Source organism: Meles meles, chromosome 3 (assembly GCF_922984935.1).
Source record: "Meles meles chromosome 3, mMelMel3.1 paternal haplotype, whole genome shotgun sequence".
Taxonomy (NCBI): Eukaryota; Metazoa; Chordata; class Mammalia; order Carnivora; family Mustelidae; genus Meles; species Meles meles.
This window is the reverse complement of record NC_060068.1, coordinates 122,071,575-122,091,946: the sequence shown is the minus strand read 5'-3', so window position 1 is coordinate 122,091,946 and position 20,372 is coordinate 122,071,575. Positions and strand designations below refer to the sequence as shown.

Here is a 20,372-nt window from a genome sequence, read left to right as displayed (position 1 = left end):
CTAGTCCAGGAATGTTAGACTACAAATATGACAGACACCAGACCTCAACCTACTAGCATCTCACTGATTCTGGTTCTTCCTTCATAATCCACAGTCATATCTTTCAAACACAAGTTCTCATTTGTCAACCCCTTTTCTGTTAAGCACTTCCTGCCTGACCTTTCGAAGTTTAAACATAACACAAACGTGCCCTAACTGTAGGCAACGAGTTGAAATATTTCATGCCCAAGAGAGGAAGGAGAAAAGTGAAGCTGTGTCAGAGGAGTAGGCCTAACAGTGCTAAGGTGGATTTCCAGCTTCAAATGGGCTGAGAGGTGAAGTCCACATCTTAAATAACGAAACAGCTTCACTTACAAAGTGTATTATGAAGCCAAAAGTTACTCTGGAAGAGAAAGATCACCAGAAGACTTGTCCCTACCCTTTTCATTCCTGGTGAACACAAATCAAACTTCCAGATCTATATAATCAGACTGCAATTAGTAATATAGACACAACAGTCATCACCTTATTGATTCCCTTCACTATTTTTTAAGTAAGCACTACGCCCAATGTGGGGTTGGAATTCATGATTCCAAGACCAAGAGTCACATGCTCTACTGACTTAGCCAGGCAGGTACCCTTACCTTCACTATTTTTAATGTTTTACCTTTCCTTTGTTTTTCAAGCTTTTTTAGTGTTAAAATTAATTTGGGTGGCCTTTTACTTCTCTAAATTGTGTAAACTTAATTAATATAGTATTATTTTTTCAGTAATTGTTTGAAACTTCAAATATCTAGTACAATGCCCTGAACAGTGTACCTATTCTCAGAGTAGAGAAAAACTGATTGAAATTATGTGCTAAAAATTTTTTCTAGGATCTAGTCACCTAATTTTCTTTTTTAAAGATTGTATTTATTTATTTGAGAAAGAGAGATAGCATGAGCTGGGGGGAGGGAGTGGAGCAGAGGGAGAGGGAGAAGCAGACTCCCTGCTGAGTGAGGACCCTGATGTGGGACTTGATCCCAGGACCCTGAGATCATGACCTGAGCTGAAGGCAGTTGCCCAACTGACTGAGCCATCCAGGGGTCCCTAGTCACCTAATTTTAAAAACTGGTTCCAAAGAACTCAAGGGAACAAAACACCTGATGCTTTAGAGTTCTACAAACAGAATTCAAATTATACGTAAAATATATAAATATGTATATATTTTAAGTTTTTTTTTCTTATTGGATGGCCTGGTGGTCAGTTAAGCATCTGCCTTCAGCTTGGGTCATGATCCCAGGGTCCTGGGATCCAGCCCCACGTCAAGCTCCCAGCTCAGTGAGGAGCCTGCTTCTCACTCTCCTTCTGCTCCTCCCCACTCCGCTCAGTGCTCTCTCTCTCTTTGAAATAAATAAACAAATAAATATTTTTTAAGGAAGTTTTTTCAGAGAGAGAGAGAGAGAGAGAGCATTGAGCGGAAGGAGCGGCAGAGGGAGGAGAAAGAAACTCCCCAGTGAGGAGGGAGCCCGACATGGGGCTCACAGGAAGCTCAATCCCAAGACTCTCAGATCATGAAACCAAGAGTCATATGCTTTAACCAACTGAGCCACCCAGATGCCCCATTTGTTATTTTTAAGAACAATAATAACAAGAACCTACCCATCAAATGTAAAATTTCAAACATACAAGCCATCATGAAACATGTTCATCATGAAATTGATCATGGAGACAGTGGAATGAAGCTTCTCCTACCATCCCTATGCACATATGAAACTTAGGGAACTTCTTGAAATGTGTCACTGACTGGGAAAACCAGAGCTCTACACAGTGCCTTTTGTTACTACAGGGACATACATGTCCACTCATGTAACACTGAACCAGTGAACATACTAATAGAGCACCTTGCATATCTGGCTCCACTAATTGTCACAATAAGCTCAGGTACACCTGCTTAGTATATTCTCTCATTACAAAAAGTAACTCAAAAATGCTCAGCAAAAATATAACATACGTCGGGGCGCCTGGGTGGCTCACTCATTAAGCATCTGCCTTAGGCTCAGGTCACAATCCCAGCATCCTGGGATCAAGCCCCGCATTGGGCTCCCTGCTCAGCGGGAAGCCTGCTTCTCCCTCTCCTACTTCCCCTGCTTCTGTTCCCTCTCTTGCTGTGTCTCTGTCAGATAAATAAATCAAATATTTTTTTAAAAAATTTTAAAAATACATATAACATAATTTAGCTTTTGAGTACAGTTGATAGTGATTTGAACTTCAAAAAAATCTCTTATAGAACTTTATAAAACTAAATAATTTACTTTTATTTTTTAGTGAATGTACAATCAAAAGAAAATGAAATACTGAGGCTGACACATTTGTGTTTGATATAAGGTATATCTAAAAAAGCATTCAACTGTTAAAAACGTTTGAATACACTGATCTCATCCAACATGCTCACTTTACAGTTGAGAAAAAAAATCAAAGAAATAAGGAAATCAAGTGACTTACTTATGGTCATAGATATATAGAGAGAGAGGTGGAATTAGAATTTTCATTACACTACATGGTCCTATTTAACAAGGTTCTTGTTCTAGAATTAAGTAAGGCTTCTATTAGGAGAATTTTACTTTTTCCCTAACACCTTACAAACTTATAGATGTATTTCACACAACTGTTAATTGAGGCTAAGGTATTATGAAGCCTCAAGTATTATGAAGTCTGTACCATGTCCAATGTAGCTTACATTCTGAGAAGATAAGTAACGTTGAAAAATTACAGTGATAGAAGATTTTTGTCAAAATGGGAGAAAGGGATACAAAGGGTACAAATTTGCAGTTATAAGAAGAATAAGCTCTGAAGACCTAATAATGTACAACATGGTGACTATAATTAGTAACAGGGTATTGTAGCCTTGAATGTTGGTGAGAGTAGATCTTAAGCTTTCTTACCTCACTTTCCACAAAGTTAACTATGTGAGGTAAAGAATGTGTCCGTTATCTATCTTGATTTTGGTAACAGTTCCATAATGTATATGTATATCAAATCATGACACTATTAAGTTTAAATATATATAATTATAGAGAACCCAGATATGGGCCCTCAAATCTATGGTCAACTAAACTTTGACAAAGCAGGAAAGAATATCCAATGGAAAAAAGATAGTCTCTTCAACAAATGGTGTTGGGAAAATTGGACAGTCACATGCAGAAGAATGAAACTGGACCATTGCCTTACATCATACGCCAATGGATGAAAAATCTAAATGTGAGAGAGGAATCCCATCAAAATCCTAGAGAACAGGCAGCAATCTCTTTGACCTCGGCTGCAACAGCTTCTGGCCAAACATGTCTCCAAAGGCAAGGGAAACAAAGGCAATAATGAACTATTGGGACTTCAAGATACAGAGCTTTGCGCAACAAAGGAAACAATCAACAAAACCAAAAGACAACCTACAGAACTGGAGAAGATATTTATAAATGTCCTAAAACAGGTAAAGCGCTAATGTCCACAAAATCTATAAAGAACTTACAAACTCAAAACTTCAAAAAGAACAAATAATCCAAGAAATGGTGAGAAGACATGAAGAGACATTTCTCCAGACATACAAATGGCCAAGAGACACATGAAAAAATGCTCAACATCACTTGGCATCAGGGAAATACAAATCAAAACCACAATGAGATACTACCTCACACCAGTCAGAATGGCTGAAATTAACAAGTTAGAAAACAACATGCGTTGGCAAGGATGCGGAGAAAGGGGAACCCTCTTACACTGCTGATGGGAATACAAGCGGGTACAGCCACTCTGGAATGAGGTTCCTCAAAAAGCTAAAAATAGAGCTACCCTATGACCCAGCAATTGCACTAGTAGGTATTTAACCCAAAGATATAAATGTAAGGATCCAAAGGGGCACCTGCACCCCATTGTTTATAGCAGCAATACTACAATAGCCAAACTATGGAAAGATGTCCATTGACAGATGAATGGATAAAGTGATATATATACAATGGAACATTACTCAGCCATCAAAAAAAACGAAATCTTGTCATTTGCAATGAAGAAATGGAACTGGAGAGTATTATGCTAAGTGAAATAAGTCAATCAGAGAAAGACAATTATCATGATTTCACTCTTATGGAATTTAAGAAACAAAACAGTAGCATAGAGGAAGGGAGGGAAAGATAAAATAAGACGAAATCAGAGAGGGAGACAAGCCGTAAGATATTCTTTTTTTTAAAGATTTTATTTATTCATTTGAGAGACAGAGAGCACGAACAAGGGGGGAGAGGCAGAGGGAGAAGCAGACTCCCTGCTGATCCAGGAGCCCGATGTGGGACTTGACCCCAGGACCTGGGGATCACAACCTGGGCCAAAGACAGAGGCTTAATCATCTGAGCCACCCAAGCACCTCAAGAGACCCTTAATCATAGGGAACAAACTGGGGTTGCTGGAGGGAGGGGGGCTGGGGGGTAATGGGGTGATGGGCATTAAGAAGGGCCTGTGATGTAATGAGCACTGGGTGTAGGCACCCCTCTACAATACTCTTCAAAAAAAAAAAAAAAAATTAGTGTTACAGGGAAGAAAAGAGGAGGAGCTGTTCAAGATGTAAAAAGATTAGAGACAAAAACAAATGCAATGTCGACATCTCCACCGAGAGTCGCAGCGGGTTCCTGCTTCAACAGTGCTTGGACGGAACCGGCGCTCGTCCCTTCGCCCCGGCCGGCCGCTCAGAGCCAGCCCTCCGCCATCTCCTCACAGCGCCCTCAGACTGCTCCAAGGCCCCCCGTCGCCGCTCCAGCGCCCCGCAGCCGCTGCCCGCCGCCGCCTCTCCCCAGCCACCGCCATAACGACTGCGTCCGCCTCGCAGGTGCACCAGAACTACCACCGCTATCAACCGCCAGATCAACCTGGAGCTCTATGCCTCCTACGTCTACCTGTCCATGTCTTACTACTTTGACTGCGATGATGTGGCTTTGAAGAACTTCGCCAAGTATTTTCTCCACCAATCTCATGAGGAGAGGGAACATGCTGAGAAACTGATGAAGCTGCAGAACCAAGGAGGTGGCCGAATCTTCCTTCAGGGTATCAAGAAACCAGACCGTGATGATTGGGAGAACGGGCTGAATGCAATGGAGTGTGCATTGCACTTGGAAAAGAGTGTGAATCAGTCACTACTGGAACTGCACAAACTGGCCACTGATAAAAATGACCCCCATTTTGTGTGACTTCATTGAGACTCATTACCTGAATAAGCAGGTGAAATCCATCAAAGAATTGGGTGACCACGTAACCAACTTGCGCAAGATGGGGGCCCCTGAATCTGGCATGGCAGAGTATCTCTTTGACAAGCACACCTTGGGAAACAGTAATAGTGAGAGCTAAGCCTTAGGCTGTCTTCCCAGAGCCACCTGGTCCCTGAGGCCGTGCATGCATGTTGGGGTTACCTTTACCTTTTCTATAAGTTGTACCAAAACATCTACTTAACCTCTTTCATTTGCACCATTCCTTCAAATAAAGTAATTTGGTACCCCCCCAAAAAACAAACAAACAAACAAAAAACAAATGCAATGTCTAAATGCTGAATAGGTCCTAATTTGAGGGGGGAAAAAAGGCTATAAAAGAGGTGCCTGTGTGGCTCAGTTGGTTAAGCATCTGCCTTTGGCTCAGGTCATAAGTGGGGAGCTGCTTCTCCCTCTCCTTCCGTCTGCTTGTGCTCCCTCTCTCTCAAATAAATAACAAATACAATTTTAAAAAATAGCTGTAAATACAAGACATTCTGAGGATAATTGGTGTGGATTCTGATTAAGGACTAGATCTTAGAGTGATAATGGTATTTACATGTTGAAGTGTCAGGATGTCTGTACTCTCAGTTAAGCAAATATTTATACACGCATACACAACTGATGGGTATTCAAACGTTTGTTGTGTTAGAGTCTTTCAATTTTTCAATATGCCTGAAAATTGTCATTAAAAATGTTTAAAAGAAGAATTAGATCTAATCTTGACAATGATTTAATCCATTTTCTTCTTTCAACCATGTAAGAAACTGAGCCCAAAGTACCACAGCTAATGCAGGCCTTTTCTCAAGACATTAAAACTGATGCAGGTCTGCACAATCTTAGCACAAACTCTTTCCGTGTGGCAGAAAACTAGGACACAAGAGACAAAAACTGATCTGAGACAAACACATACAATAAAAAAGTTGTATGTGTGGGTTTTTTTTTTTTTTTAAAGATTTTATTTATTTACTTGACAGACAGAGATTACAAGTAGGCAGAGAGGCAGGCAGAGAGGAGGAAGCAGGCTCTCCATGGAGCAGAGAGCCCGATGTGGGGCTCGATCCCAGGACCCTGGGATCATGACCCGAGCCGAAGGCAGAGGCTTTAACCCACTGAGCCACCCAGCGCCCCTGTTTGTGTGGTTTTATTAAAAGTAATCTTTACGCCCAATGTGGGGCTCGAACTCATGATCCTAAGATCAAGTGCTGGATGCTCTTGTGACCGAGCCAGCCAGGCACCCCTCGTGCATGTAAAAAAAAGTTAAACACATTTCTTACATTTAATATGTGACAATATGATTAAAAATTGCAAAAGAATAAAAATCTGTTAAAGACTGTAACAACTTAGTACATCAGAATTTTATATAAAATAACCTCAGAATGCAGCATTAAATGGGAAAGAGTTTGTTAGATGCACCAAAAAAAAACACCAAAAACCAAAACAAAAACCACTTAAAGAGTATCACCTATATACTGTCTCCCAACCTGGTCTATTAATTGTGGCAATTCTGCCTTCAAAAAATCTGATAACTTAGTAACTTCACATTTCACCTACCCCATCCACAAACTTCTTGCCAGTCCCCCCAGATGCCATGTTTTCTCATATTTCCTCTGCATACAAGATGACCTTCTGCTTTTCTTCCAGCTCCTTCTCTTTCAAGACCAACTACTTACACCACCTCTTCAGTGAAGTTTTCTGACTCTGCTCCCCACTACTCCCTGAATTTCCATAATACTTTTTCATTCTATAGAAGCTTTTAAAATTTTTCCTAATTAAACATGTGATTCCTCCATTAGACTCTAATCCACTTGATATCATAGAGCAGGCCTTATTTGTATCTCTGTTTATAGTTAGCTTCAAGTGCTGGCAATCAGAAATAATGGAGGCTGGCTATTTTTACAAGTTTCAGGAAGGATCATCAACTTACCTAAAAAACAGTGTTTGCCCTGAGTTAAAACTGATAGTTTATCATAAAGCGTAACTGAGTGATCTGGACTATCTAATACTCTGCCCCTTTGATATTAAGTCCAAAGCACAGAAACTATCTGAACTGATCCAAATAGGTCTGCTTTTGCTTATACCTAGGAGACAATTAGAGTAAATGCAAAAAATTATCTAAAGGGTTTCCTGTGAGGACTTGATCAGAAAAGTCCAAAAATCATTAACTCATTATTTAGTCAAGTCTTCGACAAATGTACATCAAGACCTCACTCACACTCGAGCTCACTCACTCACACTTAAAATGACTCGGACACATTAAATTTTTTTTTCTTTAGAAATCTAACTTCAACAGAAATTCCACTTCTGAAAACACAGCTATAATGGAACTGCCTAAAAGTTTTATTGAAAACATGCAAAAAATGGCATTATAACGCCCAATGTATACTCGGCAATATTTAACCTCTCAGCTCAATATATGGAATATATTCAAAAACAAACTTGATTCTTACTGACTGCAAGTCAAAGTAGCTGATGCAAGGTGAAAACATGCTGATTGTTCTTGGCCAACACACATGCATCTTTAAGTACATACGCGTTAGTAAAGTCTCAACCTATGGTCCTTGAACTACCAGTGAATCATGAGGAGCTTGTTGGTAGCCTAGTATGCCCGATAAGCAGAAGCAGAAAGCTGGGTAGGGATGGTGAGGGGCGGCGGGAAGAATCAGGTGCAATGGTCCACCAAATGAAGATAAACCATTCAGGTGGTCTGCAGTAAGGAAAAATGAAGAGAATCACTAAATCAGCAAATTGATCATCATGCCCAATAATATGACCATGTTGCTAAATGAAGTCAACCTAATGCTTTCTTGAAACAAAAGAAGATGGGGTGCCTGGGTGGCTCAATGGGTTAAAGCCTCTGCCTTCGGCTCAGGTCATGATCTCAGAGTCCTGGGACTGAGCCCCGCATCAGGCTTTCCACTCAGCGGGGAGCCTGCTTCCTCCTCTCTCTCTCTGCCTGCCTCTCTGCCTACTTGTGATCTCTGACAAATAAATAAAGTCTTTAAAAAAAGAAACAAGAGAAGAATGTGTTTTGGTCAAAAACCACAAGAGAGATAATTGATTTATTAATATAACAGCACAAGTTCCTTATTATAAGTAATTAACACTCAATTATCATTTTTTAAAAAGATTTTATTTATTTATTTATTTATTTGACAAAGAGAAAGAGAGAGATCACAAGTAGGCAGAGAGGCAGGCAGAGAGAGGAAGGGAAGCAGGCTCCCCAGCGAGCAGAGAGCCCAATGCGGGGGCCGATCCCAGGACCCTGAGATCATGACCTGAACCAAAGGCAGAGGCTTTAACCCACTGACCCACCCAGGTGCCCCCTCAGTAATCATTCTTATCAGAAGACTCACCTGAGTATAGTACTACTAGCAAGATGCTGCCAAAGCTTTGCATTTACAGTAAAAAAATCAGATAAATTTAAAAATAAAATCCATCTATTAAAATTGAAAGAGAGGTGTTAGAGACTAGGACTATCAAAAAATCAGAAGAATGGGGGTGCCTGGGTGGCTCAGTGAGTTAAAGCCTCGGCCTTTGGCTCGGGTCGTGATCCCAGGGTCCTAGGATTGAGCCCCGCGTCGGGCTCTCTGCTCGGCAGGGAGCCTGCTCCCTCTTCTCTCTCTGCCTCTCTCTCTGCCTGTCTCTCTGCCTACTTGTGATCTTTGTCTGTCAAATAAATAAATAAATAAATCTTTAAAAAAAAAATCAGAAGAATGAAGATCCTCATCATTTCTAATGGCTTAAAGATTTTAAAGATTCTATTCATAGCATACAGTACTAGCAAATGATTCCTAAATACAGTCAGAGATGAAAAAAAAGAGTTGGTTTAATATCCATAGCAAGAATCTTTAAAAATGCTACTCCAACATAAATTCCAAGACAATACCGACCAGGAAGAAACATCAATCCTTTATTTGCTAGAAAATTGAGAACAAAAGGGGACTAGCCCAACAGAAGGTATCTTATTCGGTAGGGGCTACAACATCCCATGTCAATCTTTAATATAAATTCAAGTGCTTAAATCTCATCCCAAAGAGCATTCTCCATATCTTAGTATCTTCCAACTGTAGCACCCCTGACCTAAATTCAGTTCTCATAACCTACCAAACTTACCTACCCACAATTCCATTGTATTTCCAACCTATAGCTCTCTTGTTGCCTTATTTTCCTTTTGGTCTTTCCCCACAGTTATACTCCTCCTGGTAAAATCAAGCACCTTCTACTTTACATCAAGTAAATGCCTCCTGGGGTGCTTGGGTGACTCAATCAGTTAAGTGTCAGAATTTCCGATTTCAACTCAGGTCATGATCTCAAGGTCATGGGATTGAGCCCCACATCGGGATCCCTGCTCATCGAGGAGTCTGCTAGAGTTTCTCTCTCTCTCTCTTCCCCTCTTTCCCCTGTTTCTTTCTCTCTCAAGTAAATCTTAAAAAAAAAAAAAAAAAAAAAAAAAAAAAAGGAAATACCTCCTATTTCACAGTACATCTCTCTCCAATTGGTATAAAATTTTATGCACTCTGCTTATAAAAGCCTCAGAGCTACCAACGCAGAAAATATGAAAAATTTTTATTTCCACTGTTACATTTGGGATAAGCACAGACTAAATCTTCAGTCCTCCTCATGCTCAATTCTGCTTCATTTTTTAATTATAGACCCAGCCCTAAGAGTTAAGCATAAGAATAGAAGAATAAGAAAATTCAGTAAACCACCTCGTTAGATGATGTGTAGTATGGAACACTGAAAATACATAAAGAGGAGATAATGCTATTCTTGGTGAAGAAAGAAACAAGGTTTTGTAAAGAAATGTGTTTGTTCTAACATACACTAACCTCAAAAGAGCTACTGGAGGGGTGCCTGGTGGCTCAGTGGGTTAAAGCCTCTGCCTTCGCCTCGGGTCATGATCCTGGGGTCCTGGAATCAAGCCCCACATCAGGCTCTCTGCTTGGCGGGGAGTCTGCTTCCCCCTCTCTCTGCCTGCCTCTATGCCTGCTTGTGATCTCTATCAAATAAATAAATAAAATCTTAAAAAAAAAAAAAAAGAGCTACTGGAATATTCTGGGGTTGAATGCTCAAGAAGTCTATCTTGAGTTTGGTTGTAACAAACTACAGGTAGAATTTCTCCAAACACCACACCAGAATGAGAAGTTAACAAACCAAGTTATTTTCTGAAATTGTAAGAATGGTCTGTTCAAATACAATCAGATCTATAAATTACATAGGCATATTACAGGACTGATTTCCTGTTTCCCCATAATTCAATAAAATTGAGTATAGTGACCATCTACTGTGGTCAGGCCCTGGTTAGAGGTAATCACCTCATTTCTCCATCTTTTGTCAATTCTTAGTACTTTCCTCCCCTTTTTACTTACTTTTAAGTAGTCATTTATTTTTATACCTTCAGTCAACCTCCCCAGCTGACTCCAAAATCCACATTCATAACCTGAACATCTAGGAGTTCCATACCTAAACTTCTGCACCATCCAACACGATGTCCCAACTTAAAAATTCTGTCAGCTAAACCTTAACATACTGAAAGGCAAACTACAGATTGCCCAAGATAGCTCTTTTTTATTCCCCAAAATCTGCCAAGCCATCTCAATATTTCTGGTTATCCAGATTCACAAATACGGGATTATAGATCTTCCTCGACTGATAATAGGTTACATCCCAGTACACCCATCATAAATTGAAAACTATGAATCTTAAGTTGAAAATGCATTTAAGGAGCGCCTGGGTGGCTCAGTTGGTTAAGTGTCTGCCTTCCGCTCAGGTAATGATCTCAGAGTCCTGGGATCCTGAACCGCATCAGGATCTCTGCTCAGCAGGGAGTGTTTCTCCCTCTCCTCTTGCTTGCTCGCTCTGTCTCATAAAAATCTTCAAAAATAAAAAAGAAATTACATTTAATACAACTAACCTATAGAACATCAAAGCTTAGCCTAGCCTACCTTAAATGTCCACAGAACACTTACATTAGCCTACAGTCAGGCAAAATCATTTAACATAAAAATTATTTTATAATGAAGTGTCGAATATCATAAAATTTATTGAATGCTGTACTGAAAAACAGAATAGTAAGTCTATTGGTTGCTAACCGTTATGACCACATAGATGACTGGGAGCTGCAGCTTGCTGCCACTGCCCAGCATCACAAGAGAGTCTCATACCACCTATCACCAGCCACAGAGAAGATCTAAATTTAAACCGTGAAGTATGGTTTCTACCAAATGTGTATGTATCACTTTGTACCATCATAAAATTCTAAGACATAAAAATCATAAGGTGAGCCATTATAAGTCAGGGGACTATCTGTACTTTACTTTCTTTTATATATCCTTATATCCAATAAATTACCAACTCTTGCCATTTTTTTCCTATTGGGTTCCTCCCTTTAGTCTCTTTTCACTATAAGCAATCCTGCACCAGTGCTTCTCCAACTTTAATATGCATAGGAACCATTTGAAAATCTTGTTAAAAATGCAGAGTCTGATTTATTAGGTCATGGGTGGGGCCTGAGATTCTGTACTTCTAACATACTCCCAGGTTCCGGCAAAGCTGCTGGTCCAGGGACCATATCTTTGAGCAGCTCAGATCACTACTTTCTTTTATTCCCTCAGGACTGGCACAGTTTATCCTATGGTATATTTATCTGTTTACATAGTGTTTTATAGTTATTTCATGTATGCATATTTTATTATGCTTTCCTAAAAAAGGATTTTGACATATTCAAGAACTAAGATCATGATTCCTTTTTTTGGAACAAGAGCAACATATTGTGGATATTCAATGCCTGTTGATTGTAAAATGCTTGTGCAGAAAGTATAACAATCACCTCTTGATTAAGAAGTTGAAGTAGGTTTATGGATTACTTTCATCAACTTTTTAAGAAGCATTTCATTGCTAATCAACCTTATCACCATATACAGAAAAGAAACTTAAAACAGCTTTCTATTCATAGTTAAGAAAGCAAATTGTTAGTTAAGTTAGACTGTGAGTTATTGTTATAGATTTATTCTTTCTCCATCAGTGAAGGATTAAATACATTTAAAACAAAAACTAGAAGCCCAGGCAGCAAAAGAAAAAATAAATTGGACTTCATTAAAATTAAAAACTTTTATGTATCAAAGAACATCATCAAGAGAGTGTAAAGACGGGGGAGGAGGGGAGCGGCAGGAGTGGCAGAGGGACAAGCAGACTCTGCCAAGGGCAGAGCCAGATGCAGGACTCGATCTCATGACCCTGAAATCATGAAAATCAGATGCTTAACTGAGTGAGCCACCCAGATGCCCCCTGGGGGGAAAAAAGTAAAAAGACAACCCAAAAATGGGAGAAAATATTTGCAAATTATCCCTGTGATATGGATTTAATGTACAGAATATATAAAGATCTCCCACAACCAACAGCAACAAAAACCCAAAATAACCAAATTAAAAAATAGCCAAAGGGCTTAAACAGACGTTTCTCCAAAGAAGATAAATGTCCAAGAAGCACGTTAAAAGATGCTCAACATTACTAGTCATCAGGGAAATGCAAACCAAAACCACAGTGAGATAGCACTTCATACCAACTACAATGGCTATAATTTTAAAAATGGGAGATTAGTGTGGGTGAACATATGGAGAAAGTGAAACACTTGTAATGTTGCTGCTAGAATGTAAAGCAATGCAGCTACTGTGGTAAAGTCTGGCAGTTCCTCCAAAAGGTAAACCATTTAACCTAGCAAGAATTACCATATAAGCTAGTAATTCGACTCCTAGGTGTATTACAACCAAAAGACTCAAAAACAGGGACTCAAACAGCTCTTTGTACACCGAAGTTCATAGCCACTTACAATAAACAAAAAGTGGGAACAGCCCAAATATCCATCAATAGTAGAATGGATAAACAAAATGTGGTATATACATACAATGGAATATTATTCAGTCATAAAAAGAATGAGGTACTGATAATTACTACCACGGGATGAACGCAGACATTATGCTAAGTGAAATATACCACAAACAAAAGAGTAAATATTGTATTATTCCACTTATATGAAATATCTAGACTTGATAAATTCATAGAGACACAACCTAGAATTAGAAGTTAACTGGGGTTGGGAGAGAAGAGCAGCAGTATTGCTTAATGGATCCACAGTTTCTGTTGGGAGAGATGAAAAATTTTGGAAATACAGTGGTGATGGTTGCACACCGTGAGTGTAATTAATGCCACCGAATTATACACTTAAAAATGGTTAAAACGGCAAATTTTATATGTACTGTATCACAAGCTAAAAAATGAAACCGGAAAAAAAGAGAAACATTTTTTAGTACAGCCCTGAGTTCAAGTTTCTGACTATCTGTAAGCTACGTGATGTTAAGCAAGTTATTTAATTTCTCCCAGCTTCAATCCATCCATAAAATAGAGATATTATCCAACTCCCAGAGTTGTTGAAGACTAAATGAGAAAATAATCACTTAGCACAACACTTCTTACATAACAAATACTGGGTAAATGGTAGTTAATATTACTCAAAAACCACCGTTAATCAAGTAGGTAGACTATAATAAGGTTGCTATAAATGAATACCTCCCCAAATTCCATGATATTCTCACGACATTCTGAAATAAAGAAATGAATGCACAGCAGTCAGTTATCCTGTTGTAAACCTGGAAACTTATGACCACGAAGGGTTAATCCTCTTGGGATATTACTGAACCTAAGAATAAATGACAAACCCAGAAAGTAAGAACCTACTTTGTACATTACTGTGTTCATTAAAGAGGTGAACAAAATTTAAAAAAAAAAGCTAGTTAGCTCTTTTCAACTAATCTCATTTTACTGTTTTCCCCACATATATGTGTATACATATATATATATATATATATTTTTAAGATTTTTATTTATTTACTTGACAGAGAGAGACATAGCAAGACAGGGAACAGAAGCAGGAGGAGTGGGAGAGGGAGAAGCAGGCTTCCCACTGAGCAGAGAGCCTGATCCCAGCACCCTGGAATCATGACCTGAGCTGAAGGCAGAAGCTTAACAACTGAGCCACTCAGGTGCCCTATCACGTATTTATTTTTAAAATCATGAGATTTAATTCATTAGCCAATGTCATGGACTAACATAAAGCCTTGTCTAAAGGCCTTCAGTTCCAACCCAGCATCACAATATCACTATAATAAGGCAGAGAACCACACAGAATATGCTGTTTAAAAAATGTTCTAGGAGCATGGAAGCTTGGAGTGAACTGCTAAATAATTGCATATAATGTATATAATATAGTTGTCTTGATGAAAATTAGGCATTTAAAAAACTCACAAACAATTCTAGGCAAAGTATGCCAGAGGAAAATACTACGAATGATTCCAAAATAACATGTAACACAAATCTTACAATGTAAATTAAGCAATTTCCGTATCCTACGGTCTTTTGCAAAAAATCCCCAAATTCCTTCAAAGAAGTAAATCACCAAGTAAGGAAGTTTTTCTCATGTACCGCAATTAACTTGCATACATAAGAGACTTAGATCCAGAGGGAAAGGGAAAGTACAGTATCTCAAATGGCCAAAAACGCTTTTAAAAAAGTCATTTTTTTTTTAGATTTTTATTTATTTATTTGACAGAGAGGGAGAGATCACAAGTAGGTAGAGAGACAGGAGGAAGTGGGCTCCCTGCTGAGCAGAGAGCCCCATGCGGGGCTCTATCCCAGGACCCTGAGATCATGACCTGAGCTGAAGGCAGAGGCTTAACCCACTGAGCCACCCAGGCGCCCCCATTTTTTTTTTTTACTAAGACTAATTTTGCTAATCCTCAAGAGTCAAATCAATCTAAAATGGTTAGATTCCACATTACATTCAATAACATTGTGAATGTAATTAAAAAGGTCATGAAAAGCATCAGAAGACTTTATTTTTACTTCATGTTAAGAAAAGAATTTTGCATAACCCAAACATCCTGATTAAAACTACGAACCATTATGTTTGAAAAGTGAATGATCTGTGCCAACACCGGTAGGAAAAATAGTTTTTCTCTTCTGAACAAAAACCTACTAATACAAGCAAAAACTATTTAATGTGTTAACCTGAAACACTCACCTGAGCTAATTCCTTTAAACCACAATTAACTCTTAACTATCATGACAATAATGACAAATAAAGGCTTCCACAATTAAATTCCAGAAACAATCCTTTTATCCCACACAGCTCCTTCCTCCACCCCAGTTACATGAGGCCCACACTTCCTCTTCAGGAGAAAATAAGGAGTTTTGATAGTTGGTGTTCCTTTTTTCTAAACGTTACTTTGGAAAGGTACAGCACAGCTTAAAGTCCAGAGAACTCAGTTCTCAAGGAAACTGATACTAGGGCTATCTAACTAGACACCACTGGCAATAAATTACCAGAAGCTAAGACTTCATGCTTTTAAAGACCCATGCTCATAATGCCTGGCTGGTCATAAGTCAGGTTACCAAAAGGCTTAAAGAAATTGGTTCAAGTTCATTACCAAGAAGGGAAAGATGTTTATTAAAAATTTTGAGTGCAAAAAAATTAAATTTAATTGAAACTAAACACTACCTATAGCACGTACTAATATATTTTGGTACCATTAGTGATCACCTCAATTGCAGGCAGAATCACTGTGACCCCCCGATCTGACCTTACCCCAGAGCTGTTTTAAAATCATACCCTTTTTATCTCCTGTTTTGTTATCACTGAGGATCTCACTGTTAATGTGCCACCAAATAATAATGCTATGACATGAAATGCACTATTAAATAGCATTTGCACATACAAGTTTTTTTCAAGACACACTTCACTGAACTCTCTATCTGCCCAGGATTTAATCATACAGGAAACCCACAGATTTTAACGAGGTGGCATGGCAAAATATCATGTAATTCGGGAAATTCATCAGCCAAATGTTAGGTATACACAATTTATAAGTGGAGCTCAAGTGAGAGGGCAAGCAACTGGTCTAAAGCTAGTATAAGAAAAAGTTGTAGACCCTCTCATCCCCAAACGACTTAGTTTAGGAACTTATAAATATGCCCCACATTCTGAGACATCTAACAGAAGGTTGGAACAAAACCAACACAGTCATCTTTGCTATTCCTAGCTGTTTCTTCTTTCACTAAAACATTCTGCCCTCTACACAAGCTACAGAGTGGACTCAGGCAACGATCATTTAAGTAAAGGTAGAATTAATTTTCTTATTACACCGCTATACTACAATGCCGACTGAATAAAAAAGCTCACCTCAGCAAACCATTTACGATAAATCAGAAGTGCGTTCCGTGTTAGGAAACTTTGAAAGTACTGATCCTACGAGGCTAAGTCGGACTCTTGTATTTGTGCTTTTATCCTACATATTTTCCTTTACGTAAGGCGGATAGGAATTTGACTAGCCCACCCCGACAGCAAACTGGCCCAGCACCCGCATGCTGTAGCAAGAAGCCACGTTTTCCTCGGGCGGACTGTTTCCCAACCCCTCCTTAAAATAATGCGTGTGGCCACTTGAGACTTCCCCAGCCAAGCTCCAGAAACTTGCAGGTTTAAATGGCCAAACTGGAACCAACCAGGGCAGCTGTCATCTGAAACTCAGGAAAGCTGAGACCAGCCAACTCTGCTGAACGAGGAAGGGTGCGGAGAGATGTGGCGGGGCCCGCTGGAGGGAATGCATTAGGCTCCCCTCCCCAACTCCCCCCCCCCATCAATTCGCTTTTCTGCAACCCCAGCGCCGCCATCCTGTTCCTGAATAATTAAACGGGCTTGGGAGGGAGTGAGGTGGCCAAGAAAGGCAGTTTCTAGTCCGAGTTTCCCGAGCCGAGGCGGTGGGGTCTAGAGGCCGAGGGCTACATCCCCGGCGTGCGAAGGACTTTCCTCAGGGGCCGGGAGGGCAGGGGGCGACCCCGCGGCCGGCGGGGCGGCCGGAAGCGGAGCGCGAGGAGTGACGTGGAGGAGGGGATGACAAAGGGGCACGGGGGGCCCCGGCTGCGCGGCCCACGGGCCAGCAGGGGCCGGGACAGGTGGCCGGGCCTGGCCGGGAACAATGGGGGGCCGAGGCTGCCCCCTGGCGCTCACCTACCTCCGGTGCCCTCCGAGTTCTCGTTGAGGCTGCCCGAGGAGTCGTGCTGGGCGCCCACACACCCGCCCATGGGGCCCCCCGGCGCCTCGTCCGCCACCTCCGGGCGCTCGTCCGGCCCGCCGCCGCCTCTGCCTCCTCAAGCACCGCCGCCGCCGAGCCCCGGACAGGCGCGGCGCTCCTCTCGCCCGCCGCGGCCCAGCCTCCGCCCCCCTCGCCGCTCCACCCACCGCCTTGGCTCGGCCCCTTCCTCCGCGCCCACTTCTACCTCAGTCCCCCGGCCGCCCGCCCGGCAGGCCTGGCCCGCGCGCCGCCCTCGCCTCCGGCTCGGCCCCGCCAGGCCAGGGCTGGCCCATTCCGGGCGGGCCGCAGCGCCCGCCTTGCCCCCTCACACCTCCGCACACCCGCGTCCAGGCGAGCCCCGCACCGGCGCCGCCCGTCCGCCAGACCCCATCGGCCCCCGCCCCGCGGCGCCGCCCTCCGCACCCGCGGCCTGGGCTCCGCCGGGCCCGCCCGGAACGGCCTGCGGGGGCGGGGCCGCGGGAGGCCGCGCGCTGATTGGCTGCGGGATGGGGCCGCGAGCGGAGAGCTTGGGCGGTGGGGAGGAGAGGGGAGGGGAGCTCTGAGCCCGAGGAGCGGAGGCGAAGCGGGGATCCGTCCGGGGGAAGAGGCAGGGAGAGGAGGCGAGGAGGGATAGGCAAAGAAGAAAAGAAAAGGAAGAAGGGAAAGCCAGCAGGAAAGGAGGAACAAAAGTGAGGAAGGAGAAGCGGAGAGGGGTGAAATCGAGTTTGTGGCTCCTCCTCGGGCGTCAGCCCTTTCTCTTTCTCGTGGAAGCGGGTCGGAGGGGCACTGAGAAGTAGTCAAAGAAGCCTTGCAGGCGGGGATGGGGCTGGTTCCCAAATAACTGGCGGAGGTGGGTAGGAGGTCCTGCCTGAAAGCTGAGATCCCAGAACCTTTGAGGTTTGTGTAGAATTCAGTGGTTGGGTACGCGGAGTCTGGGCTTCCCCTTGCCTGCCCCGCTCCCAAGCCCCCGCTCCCAACCCCCCCTCCCAAATCACTGTGCCCCATTATTAGACGTAGAGGCGGTCATTGTGGTTGCAAGCTGGACTCGGATTACAGAGGCGAGGCATTCCATGGAGAGATAAGCGTGGACCGTAGTTCTGAGGGCGTGGGTTCATTTCATCTTCACGGGATTGATTATTCAAATACAGTGCTACTTCTCAAGATCCTCCCTTTAGGTATCTTAAATCGTCTTTAGAACAAAGTGAAGTATAAAAAAATAAAATATCCTGCTTTTTCTAAACTGGAATTCGGTACATGGACCACGCCCGACATTCTTGGCGGTCGCTATCCTAATCTAAGCCAAATTGTTAATGGTCCCTTCAGAATTGTGTTCTGCTATGATGCCTTAAAATTTTTATCAGCTTGCTTGGGCCTTTATAAAGCTTATTTCTGCCCAAACTGTTTTAACTATCTGCTCCATTTTTATATCAGACTTTCTTTTTTTAACATCCTGGGTCGGCTTTTGCTTAGCATTAAAAAATTTTTAAGTGAAATACCTAAGAAAGAGACTCTGCAGCTTGGAATTTGCATTTAAATGTATTTTCATACACTGCTGGTGGGAGTGTAAATTGGTTCAATCTTTTTGCAAAGTAATTTGGAAACAAGGATCAAGAACCTTAAAAATGTTCATACCCTTTGACTTGGCATTATCCCACACATGGGTATCTCGTTCACAGAAATAGTTCAAAAGGCAGAGAAAGATTTCTGTCCTTGTATTTATTTGATAATCAGATACAAATGAGGGTTTGACAAACCAAATCTTATGCTTACATAAAAACAGAAATGTCTGGTGAGAAATAGAAATCTGCTACATGAAATTTATACTGACAAATTAGTGTTGTCCTGGGTAGTCATGAAAATTCAAAAAAGCTTCTATACAATCATGTTTTTATGACTTTTCAGAGGTTGCTCTGACATTCAGGTACTGTGTCACAAAGCCCTCTTCTATCTGATCATTCTCAGCTGAGTATTCACATTGGCAGACAGACATCACTTCATCACTTCCCTGAAGGAGAGAAGCTGCATTTTGAATATCTTCAAAGGGATTGCTTTGTCCTGAATTTTGCTCTAGAAACTGCAGAAAGCAAGACTTTTCACAATGCCTATTAAACAGATGATAGGCACCCAAGTGATGAGTGTTTCTGATGAGCACTAAGGAGTTGCCCTAGGAAGAGAGAGCCATGTCACTGGGAGATTTTCAGTTATGAGTATTCTCCACCTTGCTTCTATCTTAGAACAGAATCACAGATCCCCAGGAGAGAGAGTCATGTGGCAATTAAGGGCCCCAGCTCTGCTATCAACTTCCTGGGTTGGAATCTGGCTTCCATTCTATACTAGCTACATGACCTTGAATTTCTATACAGCTCAATTTCCTCACCTGTAAAACTGGGCCAGTAACAATGCTCTACACTCTGTGGGGGTTCTTTATTAACTCTCCTCTACTTCATGTCTAACATCACCTATTTAAACTTAATGCATGGCTCAATCCACTTAAGATCTTCTATAGATAACAGTTTCTTCTTTGTGGACCCGTGTATGTGTGTATGTATGTGTTTCTCTATCTTTTATAATGTCTTTATTGAGATAGAATTCATATGCTGTATATTTCACCAATTTAAAGTGCCTAATTCAAATTGGTATAGCCACTATGGACAACAGTATGGAGGTTCCTCAAAAAGTTAAAAAGAGAACTACCATATGATCCAACAATTCCAATTCTGGGTATTTACCCAAAGAAAATGAAAACATTTAGAACACTTGGGTGCCTCAGTTGGTTAAGCATCTGCCTTCAGCTCGGGTCATGATCCCGGGGTCCTGGGATTGGGCCCTGTGTTGGGCTCCTTGCTCAGTGGGGAGTCTTCTTCTCCCTCTCCCTCTGTGTTTGCTCTTTCAAACAAATAAATCTTTAAAAAAGAAAAGAAATGAAAACATTAACTTAAAAAATGTATGCACCCCCGTGTTTATTGCAGCATTATTTACAAGAGCCAAGACTTGGAAACAAGTGCCCACC

General features: G+C 41.5%; 1 protein-coding gene and 1 pseudogene across 2 annotated transcripts in view; one reads left to right on the top strand and one right to left on the bottom strand.

The window, feature by feature from the left end:
- The window catches only part of UBTD2 (ubiquitin domain containing 2), a 62,271-nt gene extending 44,529 nt beyond the window's left edge, over positions 1-17,742 (bottom strand). For both annotated transcript variants that reach the window (XR_006817803.1, XM_046000857.1), the window contains exon 1: positions 17,303-17,742. Coding sequence is in view for 1 of the 2 variants with exons in the window: in XM_046000857.1 (XP_045856813.1) it covers positions 17,303-17,372 (70 nt within the window). In the remaining variant the exon portion in view is untranslated. The remainder of the gene's footprint in view (positions 1-17,302) is intronic.
- LOC123938327 lies at positions 4,589-5,488 on the top strand (annotated as a pseudogene).
- Positions 17,743-20,372: the final 2,630 nt, after the last annotated feature.